Genomic DNA, 11,711 nt, shown 5'->3' with positions numbered 1-11,711 from the left:
GCCGGTAGTAAGTCAGACTTGTTTCCAGTGCGTGTTGGACTCCGGCAGGGCTGCCCTTTGTCACCGGTTCTGTTCATTCTTTTTATGGACAGAATTTCTAGGCGCAGCCAGGGGCCGGAGGGAGTCCGGTTTGGGGACCACAGGATTTCGTCTCTGCTTTTTGCAGATGACGTTGTCCTGTTGGCCCCATCAAACCAGGACCTCCAGCATGCACTGGGGCGGTTTGCAGCCGAGTGTGAAGCGGCTGGGATGAGAATCAGCACCTCCAAATCCGAGGCCATGGTTCTCAGCCGGAAAAGGGTGGCTTGTTCCCTTCAGGTTGGTGGAGAGTTCCTGCCTCAAGTGGAGGAGTTCAAGTATCTTGGGGTCTTGTTCAGGACACTAATACAAGATACTAAAACAAAAACCTAAACAGAGTAAACTACAAATTATTAAAAACCCAAAAATAAAAGACATCCATATCAGAATAAGAAACAGCATAAAACAACAGGAAAAAACGAGCTAAGATTAGAATGAGCTAAATACCAAAAGCCTCTCTAAAAAGATGGGTTTTCAGAGTCAACTTAAAAGCCGCCAGCTCAGTTTCGGCCCGAAGCTTCCAAAGCCTGGGGCCATACACGGCAAAAGAGCGATCTCCCCTTTTTTTGTACCTAGCCTGAGGGACAACCTGGGACAGATGTTCTGAGGAGCGCAGGGTTCTACGTGACACAAAGACGGAGAGAAGATCCGATATGTATGGCAGAGCAAGGCCATTCATGGCCTTAAAAACAAATGGTAGTACTTTGAAGTTAATTCTATACTGTATTGGCAGCCAATGGAGTGAGCGAAGCACAGGGGTGATGTGGGCAGACTTAGGAGTGTTTGACAACAGTCAAGCCGCAGCATTTTGAACCAGTTGAAGCTTCCGCAGAAGAGACAGAGATTCCGACATAGAGGGCATTTACTTGAGTAAATGTACTTCATTACTTCCCACCACTGGCTTTAACAGGAAGTACACAAATCATTTTCAGTGTGGTAGAAACAGGTAATATTACAAAATAAAACTGCAAAAGTACATCTGACAAACAGGCAGTAAAACCTGTTCAACATGTATTTACTGTATTTGTGTTGGCAGGTGTCCTGCCTGTGAGTCTGGTTTCTTCTTCCGCTATAGACGCCTGAAGCGGTTGATCCACTGTGCTGCAGACAGTTACACTAACAGTTTAATACCAACACAGTCAGGTGGGAAGCCCCAGTGCTGCTGTTCCAAACATCTGGCCAGGTGTCAGTCTGACAACCTTAATGACTCGGTCTGACGCTGCTACTGTGGACCCGAGTCCAGCTCGTGTTCAGAGCTGAAAACATGCTACATCAACTCAGCTTCCTGCTAAATAACGTGGGCCTCATTGTGGCTGCTGGTCCTGATGTCTTTCACAGTGTGGACAGTTTGACTGAGAGACAGGTTTTAACTCCAGTAAAAAAAGACTTGAGTTTAAGCGAGTAAACCTGCAGAAACATCCGAATCAAACTCCAGGTCTGAGGAAACTTAGAACACTTTCCCAGTGTGAACCCACCACAGACTGTAACCCTGACAGGCACCCGTACACAGTCTGGATCACCAAACCAAACAGACACACTAACATGTCTCACCATTTGTTACCGTTTTGTTTTTAATTTTTTTGCTCTGATGTTCTAGAATAAAGCAGTCATGTTACTGATTCACACAGAGACAGACTGAACTGCGACTCTCTGCGGGTCCAGCCTGAGTTTAGTCAAGAACCAGCTCAATGTCAGGGAGGAGAAAATACCCCGGTGACAGTGTTGATCTGATATTTTGCATGTCAGAGTTGATTGGTTAAAATTTTAACTCCTGCTGACATCAGTGTCAGTAACCCTAACACCTAACCCCCAAAACCCTTTAACAAGAAAAAACCTGAGGACAAGCAACTGACAGAGGAGGGACCTCTCTCCAGGACAGACAGGAAGCAGATGTTGTGTGTACAGAATAAATCAATACATTCACAGTCAGAATCACAAACACTGTATATTGTAACGTGTATGAGCATGGCCGTGGAGGACAAGCAGCTTCCAGGAGCCTCCCACAGACCTGAGCACATGACCTCCCCTCCTGACTAAGACCTGGTACGACAACAGACCTCACAACAACATGGGAGGCAGAACCCAAACACAACACTCATACACTGAGGGGAAGGAAACAGCCACGCCGAGAGAGAGAGAGAGAGAGGACAGAGTGAACACAGGGAGACAGGAAGGACGGACTGGGACAACCCAGAAAGTAGAAATGTTTTTATTTACTCAGTGGGCAGTTTAATAAGTTGACTGGGCACCATTTTGGAGTCCAGTTTTAATCGACAGACTAAAGCTCACTCCAGCCACAGCCGGTCTGGTATCGGACTGGTCGTCCCACAGAGCAACGATCTGCACAGAGACGTTGGACAATAAACTACCTCCGTCACTAAAACCAGGGATAAAACACAGACTGTGACTTTAAAGCCTGATACAGAGTCTGACTACTGCAGTGTGTCCACAGCACGTCTCCTCTGTTAGGCTCTCTCTTCTTACACAGCCAGCTCAACCTCCTAGTATCTGCAGCTGCTTCCTGAGTAACATGCAAGGTACTCTGTCACCGAGATACGTGGAAGCCTCAGTGTCTACAGCTCAGTGGTGAAATACTACCTGCTCACAGCAACTCTGAATCTTACTATAAAGGACATCTGGATGACTTTGGAGGTAGAAGTACACAAGTAGTAATACCACAGTATAAAAACACTGCGCAAGTGACAGTCCTGTATTCAATGTTACTTCAGTAAAAGTATCAAAGTTTTCACATCAAAATATACTTGAAGAACAAAAAGTAAACGTCCTCATGCATGGATAAAATGATGTATCACATCACTTTAAAGTTGCAGCTTGTACAGCTACTGGTAACTACAATACATGTTGTTTTGAATCCAATACTTATACTGTGAAGTACTTCACATCCTGCTGGGTAGCTGGTGAATTTCCCACCAGGATGAATATATGATGATTCATCTGATTCTGGAAAGTTATCAAATACATGTAATGCAGTAAAAAGTACAAGGCTGGTCTCTGAAGTCACAGTATGAAGTAGCAGGACATAGAAATACTCATGTATAGATATGCTAGATGCTTAAAAAGTAGTAATGATGTTAAATTTAGTTTCTCTTGAACAGATGTCAGCTCTTCACTGCAGTCTGAAGGAAATGGATTCACTGGTTACTATCATAGGTCAAATCTTACAGACATACACACACCACTGTCCTGCCTCTGTAACTTCTTCCATCTAGATTTATTTTTTATATTTGTGAAAAGGTTTGTTGTTTCTGAAGTTTACTTTCCACAGGCTGGAGTTAAGTGTCTACAACAAACATTCATTTTAGAGTTTCATGGTTCTGTTACAGTTACTAACTAATGAGTTATCAGGACATATTAAACTTCACCCTCTTGTGTTTTTTTCCACCACAGCAGGAAACAGACTGGGCCAGTTTGGGTCACTTAGGGGGATTTCCCTTATAGGAACCCACCCAAATGTGTCGCGGTGAGTAATACTTGTCACAGGTTCTGCACTTGTTTCCACTATGGTGCGCCCACTTTGGTGGTGTGTTCTGGGAGATAGATGTCAGCACCCCTCAGGAGGTAGTACAAAAATCAAGTACCTGGAATGTGAGAGGAAAGGGTGTGAGCACACACAGCGGTCGCCGGTGAATGGTTAAAGGTCTGTATCTTCACACCTCAAGCGCCGCATGTCAACACACAGCTGGCGGCACGTGAGAGGGGAGCAGCCCCTCCCTCCTCTAAACAGAGACTGACAGAGAAAATACAGTGGAAAAACAAAGCAGGACAGTTGGTGTCAACCCTGGAGGCTACACTCGGCGGTGGTTAAGGGAAGTACAGGGTGTACTGCTCATTAGGTTCCCATAGTGGAAATGCAGCATAAGTGTTCTGTTGTTTGTCTGGACCTGCAGGTGGAGGCAGGTGGAGGCAGGTGTGTACATCTGTATCAGTGTGACCACCGTGTCACTGCACAGGCATGTAGTGAAACATGAGTTTAATTATCAGCTGTGAGGACCAGCTGGTGTTCTGTTTGGAAGCACAGTGTTTACGAACAGCAGTGACCAAGGCTGTAAATCATACGGCAAAGCAATGAGGACAAACTCAATTACATAAACACAAAGACCTTTCAGATTTGTCCTCCAGTGTGTACTAGTTTGAGCTGCATTAAGGCTGAAAATAAAAGATCAGCTCGTCCTACCAGACAACAGCTGAGCTGAGGCAAAGTCCAGTCCCCTGTAGAGGTCCACAGGAAACTCAGTGTCTGGAGAAAGTTGCGTCCAACTTCAGACAGGGACAAACCAAACTGTAGAAAGAATAATGTTTAGTTTGATTGCATAAGTTCTGAACTCCTTGTGTTATTCAACATTTCATTCAGAATCCTTTTTTCACATCACAGTTTAATTTCACTCACATAAGACGACAAACAAGACATTTCAAATAAAACACTCAAAACATTTCATTAAAACAGAGCTGAAACTCAAAACCCTTCAAGTTGAGCACATAACAAACATCATGTAATATTTATATTCATTCAAAAACACAGACAACTGCCTTTAAATGACCGTTTTCCCACTGAAGGTTTTGGGAGCATTAGCGGCTAACGACTAGCCGAGTAACTAGCTAGCTAAAGTGATAGCACAGCTAAGTTAGCGAAAACAGTAAAGTTAGCGGCAGCAATACTTGCGGTTATTTTACGTGCATATCCAACAAGGTTATCACATAACTTCTTAGCTTTTTCCACATATAAAGTTACAGAAACAACTCACCGGTGGATGCGGAGGAGCCGAGTCTAAAGTGAATACCCATAGATAGTGATGGCCCTATAACACCAGAGGCTCCGACACATGCGCGGTAGCTCATAAAGCAATTGTTTCGAACCACTGTGCCGAGGCGTGTTTCGGTCACGTGACTAGTGACGTTTGAATCACTTGAGTGACGTCCAAAGCAGTTGGGTTCGTCGGACGTCAGGTGAATCAGCTGATTGGTTCTGTTTGTCATGTGAATCACTTTGGATCGAGTGTGTTCAGAGACAGGATATCCCTATTTAGTGGTGTTCATTTGAATCTGTCTTTGCAGAGCAGGTTGGTAGTTACATAGATAGTCCTAAATAACATTAGATATGGATAAGATATATATTACATATATAGATATATTGCATATACTGTATAGTTACCCAAACCTCTATGAATTATCCAAGCATTTCCTGTGTACCCCAGCCTCATCTGTGCCATGTGAACGGGTTTTTTCCAAGACTGGGGAAATAGTCTGTAAAAGGAGAAACCACTTGTGTCTGAAAACTGTGGATTTACTGTTATTTCTCAATAAAAACTCATAAACAGTTACACAAACACACCCTCTTTACCCACATACCCATGAACCTCTTTACCAATGAACCCCAAAACAAACTTTGCCAAAAGTTCATACTATAATCTGTATTTGCACCAGTCCCATGTGAAAATGACATCTGTCTGAATCTGTAGACCACATCTCATGAATGTAGCACCACCATTTAAATGTTTTCATAACACAAAATATAAGTGAGGAGCATATAGGGCTACAGTCAGAGGTGCCAAATAAGAAACATGGTCTTCAACATGTGTCCATGTTTATTTTATATTTTACTGTGTCAGCTTGAAACCATACAGCCATGTAGTGTAGTCGAACAGGAATGTGCATAGCGAATCAAATCCCAAACAATCCATGAACCAATAAGCGACACGTCTTGACTGCACTTCAATTTCTTGACCACTAGATGTCCTACTGGAGCACTGTGTCATTGAGGCCGAGTAATGAACCATTTTTGTGAACACTGTGTAGAAGCTTCAACAAAGCCTCATCGGCCATCACTACCTGTAGAGACCAATTCTGTCATGTCTGAGAAGCTAATAGCACCCAAAAGATACGTGTTAGTCGTTTTACAAGTTCGGGTTTGTTGGAGCCTCATCTGTCCCGCTCACCTGCAGCACAGGAAACAGGAAGTGACCCAGTTATTTTAGATTGTTTTAAATTACAATATCCACTGCGTGCCCTTTGACACACACAAACCTTCAATTGTCAGAACACTACAAAAAACACCTCATTTATTTTATAGTTTCTATACATTTTATAGTTCTTTACTGGACTGAGCCTCAGTCCTCCATGGACCCCACTCTCCAGCAGTACCTGGACCCAGATACAAGATGGAGAACAGCCAACCTCAACTGGTGACCTCGACAGTTAGCTTTTTAATTTAATTAAAATGCTTTCTATATTTATTTAGGACATTCAAAAAGCACATTTCTGCAAAACATATTTCAGTAAGTCTTTTGTTTCTGAAAGAAGCTAACACTCTTACAGAGACTCAGTCTAGGCCTAGAGACGTGAGGGAGAACATAGGAACCCATACCACTATAACAGTGCAGAGGCAGCAAGGTCAAAATATTCTACACAAAGAGAAAAGAACAGGTGGGAGAGTGAACAAACAAAATCCTCCTCTCCTGCCTAGGTCCCATAACGGAATACAAGGGGTGGGCTCCACCTACTGACTAGTGTGTCTACATGCTGCATATGGGTCTGGTCTGCTCGGGCACAGTCCAAGTGTTTCAAACAGTACTCAAGTAAAAATTAAGAAACCACTGAAACTCACTGAGTTAATTTGCGATGTCGTTTCCTCTGATCCTTCATGTGAAGCCTCCAATCACCAGCTGATTTCTGATAAAAGGGCAGGTCCATAAAGGATTTCCATAAAGGTTGGCCTTGTGTATCCTCAGTCATGGCTCCTCCAGCAGCCTTCTCACTCCTCGGTCCTCAGAGCAAATATAAAAAAAAAACTTGGAACGTCCTCAGTCAACTGGAACAACTTCTGTGTCGAGTGAGGAACGACCAAATAGGGGAGTTGGGATTTGACCAGTGAGTGATGTTGCTATAGAGGAAACACTGAGAAGTCTCTGTTGTCTCCGTCATGATTTCTGTCGTTTGACTGGAGGATGAAGGAGGTGGAGTCTGTGACAGCAGGTCACTAGGTGAACACAGGACTTTCTGAAGTTGACACAAAACACACACAACACACTTTTACTGATCCACAAACAGCAGAGGAATGGGCAGAGAGAGAGACGAGACAGAGGAGGAATAAGAGGTGAGTAGATCACTGACACACACTGTGATGTTACACTGACTTAACATTTATTCTCTACAGACATAACAGCAGGATTATCAGTGACCTGCTGTTTGTCCTTCAGACACGACCCAGTCCAGTTTCTGATTTTTCTGCTTCTTCGTGAGTTCAAACTGCTTCTGATCCTTCAGAGGTCACTGATGTGAAGCTCTCACTTTCTGTAACATTCACATGTAGGAGACGCTCTGTAACAACATCCGTCAAAATCATTACAGTTTAAAGCAACGTAGTCAGTCACTGTTCCACTGCACCTTAAATCAAAGAAAATGTTAATGGAAGACCAGTTTGAGGACCAGATTCAGCTGGTTTGTTCAAATTAAGAGCATGAATTTCATGCAAGTTAAAGGCTTTGATTCTTCAGCAGCAGCGTCAGTGTCTGTGTGTTTACTTAGCTGTTAATAAAGTTAACCTGATCAAACATACTTAGCTGTTAATAAAGTTAACCTGAAACCTGGAAGTTAACTTCCCCACTGACCTCTGACCTCCCTGAGGAGCCAATCACAGCAGACTGAGGGCTTCAATGGGACAGACTCATTCTGCTGCCAAGAGAAGTGACTTACTGACATCAGTAGACTGCATCCACATCCCAGCTGAAGTTTCCCTCCCAGTGCTTCAGACCTGGTGTGTCCCCAGCAGTGTAAGCAGACCGGACCAGATGTCCTCAGACCAGAACTGGGCCACCTGTGTATGTGCTCCTAGACCTGATTCCTCTCCGACCTCTGAATGTGAGCACTGTCAGAATGGTCAGATCAGAATCCATGTGGTCGTTTTAACGTCTCCTCCTTTGCACATACGGCCTGTCGTCCTCATTCAGCGTCGGCCCCTCACAGACCGGTAACAATAAACATGGAGGAGAGCGACGACAGCGACGGGGTCAGTGGAGAGACCAGGATGTTTCACATGTGGTGGACATTTATGGAGAAGCCTCTGATCAGGCCAAGTCAGGACTCGTGTCATGTTGGACAAACTCCCACTACTCACCTGTTAAATGCAGATGAAACATATGATCTGTCTTCAGCAAAGTCACAGCAACTGCTTCAACATCTGTGAGAATTTGATTCTTTTCAGTGAAACTAAAACTCACTGCAGAGATTTTCCAGCTCTGTATTTGGCCTGACTGGAACCTCCTCCCATTAGAAAGTACAGGGTGTGTAGTACAGTCAGTAGCCTGGAGCCCTAATACCTGGCTCCTAACACCAGTATGCGGGCTACTTTTCCGTGGCCCACCCCGTATAATAGTTGTTTACATTATGCTGATTTCATTGATTACTTTGGTAATGAGCTTTATCGTTCATTCCTCATTCAAGTACCAGATTCATTCCCTGTAGGTTCAAGTCATTTCTGTGCAAGTTCAGGTGATGCCTGATGCTAGACTGACAGCACTGTGTCTCCTCCCTCTGTAGATCAACATGGACGCCATAAGGACATCAGGTCTGAGACAGGTGAGACAGAGAAACAAGCGCCCCCCCCTCTGAACTCTCACGATGGTTACACTCCCTCTCTCTCTCCCCAGTCTTCATCAGTGTCACTCCACCGCTCTGTGTCTGATGATGAAGAAGTGGGCGGGGCACAGAGGATGGAGGTGACATTTGTGATGTCAGATGTGGAGGAGGAGGCGGGGCCTAGCAATGACATCACAGCGTTGTTACTGAGGTATCGCCATGGTAACTGGAGAGCTGGCATGTTGCTGTGTGTATGTGGAGTTGTCATTTTCACCACAGGTATACACACACACACACATACACACAGTTTTTACTGGTTAGTCTGATCATGTGATTAAAGTGGGCATGGTCTCTCTCAGCATTTCTACTGGCCTATGCAGTGTTCAGCGGGCACTGTTCCCAGGTGGGGGGCCAGGGGGAGGAGGACGAGCAGCCAGGGGGTGTAGCTAAACCACCTGCAGAGGGAGGGGCGGGGCTTTACCTGGGAGAGCTCAGGGTGATGATGAGGATGCTGTTGCAGGATGAAGATATCCACAACATGGTCAGGTAGGAGGCCAGGACACCTGGGGCACTGGACATGGTGACAACACCGGACTTATCCTGATTAGTGTGTATGGATCAATCGACACCAAGTACCACTCCACAGTACATGGGTACTTGAGTATTTCCATGCTGAGTTACTTTAAAGTTTTACTCTACTACATCTCAGAGGGAAATCTAGTACTTTATACTACACTACATTTATCTAACAGCCACAATTACTTTACAAATTAAGACGGTACCTTAAACACATAAGGTTATAAAATGCAATAGGAAACTTCTTATAGAGGCCCGAGACATTCACGGGATTCAATATTCCACAGAAACCAAAGACCAGAAAACAGATCAGTGAATCACAACTGTGTTTCTTCTGTCGTCTCCATGAGTTATGTGATGACCCGTCACATTTATCTGGTGACCCTCTGGAGGGGCCCGACCCCTAGGTTGGAAAGCCATGGATTAAACTAGATAATTATACATGGTGTAGCTAACAGCTCCAACAGTATCATGCTGCTGCAGCTCTGATCACTCAGGATCAATAATATGATCATGTCAGAGAGAATATGGTGTCAATCACACCTGATTGACAGTGTTTCTGTGGATCACTGATGCAAAAACAGAATTTGTACCATAAATCAGACTTTTTCTGTTGTTTTTAAACATGGTCCAGTGAAGCACTGTTGTCGTGAGGTTTCCTCAGAGTGTTTACATGCAAACTGAGATCAGCTCCACTGCTGTGATAGTTATATCTCTGCGAGTCAAACAGTGGTCAGAGCTAACTGTGACAAAAACAGTGGGTTTCTCTGGTGTCAGAGGGAGCCTTTCTCTTTGTGGTTGTCCTCCCCAGTCGTGTCAGCAGAGCCAACCATCCTCCAGGATCCGCAGAGGGAACGTCTCTGGCCTCTGAGATCCTACGTCGCTTCACACAGCTGCAGATGGACCACACCTGGACCGAGTCTCTGTACGCCACACTGCAGTTCCCCGACAGGTAGGAGGCTGGAGAGTCAGAACTCAGGCCAAACTTTAAACACCAGCAGACCCAGAAACTCCTCCTAATCTAGCCACAGAGGTTGCAAGCCCATGACTTCTGTGCCGGTCCCAAGCCCCGATAAATAGAGAGGGTTGCGTCAGGAAGGGCATCCGGCGTAAAAACATGCCAAATTTAAACATGCAAATCATCAGTGTGAATTCCATACCAGATCAGTTGAGGCCCGGGTTAACAACGACCTACACCAGTGCTGTGGACCTACAGGGTGCTGGAGGAAATTGGACTACTGTTGGTCGAAGAAGGAGAGGAGATAGAAGGATTTGTAGACAGAGAGAGAAGAGGAAAGGCAGGAGTATAGGTCTGAGAATAGGGACTCTTAACGTTGGCACATGATGGAGAGAAGGAAGGTAGATATACTGTGTGTGCAGGTGACCAGGTGGAAGAGTAGCAAGGCGTGTAGCATTGGAGGGGGATACAAACTGTTTTATTATGGTGTGGACAGGAAGAGAAATGGGGTAGGAGTGATCCTGAAGGAGGAGCTGGTGAGGAATGTTTTAGAGGTGAAAAGAGTGTCAGACAGGGTGATCAGTCTGAGGTTGGAAATTGAAGGGGTAATGTTGAATGTAGTCAGTGGTTATGCTCCACAAGTAGGGTGAGTTAGAAGAGAAGGAGAGATTCTGGAGTGAGTTAGATGAGGTGATGGAGAGTATTCCCAGAGGGGAGAGAGTGGTGATTGGGGCAGACTTCAATGGGCATGTTGGTGAGGGGAACAAAGGTGAATGGCGTGAGGAATTCAGCCCGAAGTTGAGACAGGCTTTGGGTGGTCAGTAAGAACTTCCAGATGACTGGGAAACTACAGCAGAAGTGATCAGGGAGACAGGTAGGAAGGTGCTAGGTGTGTCATCTGGAAGGAGGAAAGAAGATAAGGAAGCATGGTGGTGGAACAAGGAAGTACAGGACAGCATTCAGAGGAAGAGGCTAGCTAAAAAGAAGTGGGACATAGAAAGGACTGAAGACAGTAGACAGGATTACAAGAAATTGCAGTGTAGAGTGAAGTGGGAGGCAGCAATGGCCAAAGAGAAAGCATATGATGAGTTGTATGCCAGGTTAAACACGAGGGAAGGTGAGAAGGACAGATTAGCGAGACAGAGAGATAGAAATGGGAAGGATGTGCAACAGATAAGGGCGATTAAAAACAGAAATGGAAAGGTGCTAACAAGTGAGGAGCGTGTGCAGAGAAGATGGAAGGACTATTTTGAGGAACTGATGAATGAGGAAAATGAGAGGAAAAGAAGGGGGGAAGAGGTGAATATTGTAGAGCAGGAAGTAGCAAAGATTAGAAAGGATGAGGTGAGGAAGGCTCTGAGGAGAATGAAGAGTGGAAAGGCTGTTGGTCCAGATGACATACCTGTAGAGGTGTGGAAGTGTCTAGGAGAGACAGCAGTGGAGTTCGCTATCTAGTTTGTTCAACAGGATTTTAGAGAGTGAGAAGACGCCTGAGGAATGGAGGAGA

At 44.9% G+C, this 11,711-nt stretch overlaps 1 protein-coding gene and 1 long non-coding RNA gene across 3 annotated transcripts in view; one reads left to right on the top strand and one right to left on the bottom strand.

Annotated features, from left to right (window-relative positions):
* LOC109953119 (uncharacterized) overlaps positions 1-5,103 on the bottom strand; it is an 8,472-nt gene extending 3,369 nt beyond the window's left edge. The window contains exons 1-3 of one of the 2 annotated variants that reach the window (XR_002273850.1): positions 4,842-5,103; positions 4,274-4,378; positions 3,546-3,677 (exon numbers count right to left, since the gene is read on the bottom strand). This is a non-coding gene — a long non-coding RNA (uncharacterized LOC109953119). The remainder of the gene's footprint in view (positions 1-3,545; positions 3,678-4,273; positions 4,379-4,841) is intronic. The other variant, XR_002273851.1, reaches the window with a different exon arrangement.
* A 3,534-nt stretch (positions 5,104-8,637) lies between these two features.
* The window catches only part of tfr2 (transferrin receptor 2), a 10,652-nt gene continuing 7,578 nt past the window's right edge, over positions 8,638-11,711 (top strand). Inside the window, 4 exon segments of the mRNA XM_020588523.1 lie at positions 8,638-8,670; positions 8,742-8,892; positions 9,030-9,216; positions 10,058-10,198. Of these exon segments, the coding sequence (XP_020444179.1) occupies positions 8,638-8,670; positions 8,742-8,892; positions 9,030-9,216; positions 10,058-10,198 (512 nt within the window).

This window comes from Monopterus albus, unplaced genomic scaffold, assembly GCF_001952655.1.
Source record: "Monopterus albus unplaced genomic scaffold, M_albus_1.0 scaffold548.1, whole genome shotgun sequence".
Classification (NCBI taxonomy): Eukaryota; Metazoa; Chordata; class Actinopteri; order Synbranchiformes; family Synbranchidae; genus Monopterus; species Monopterus albus.
This window is presented reverse-complemented; position numbering and strand designations above follow the sequence as displayed.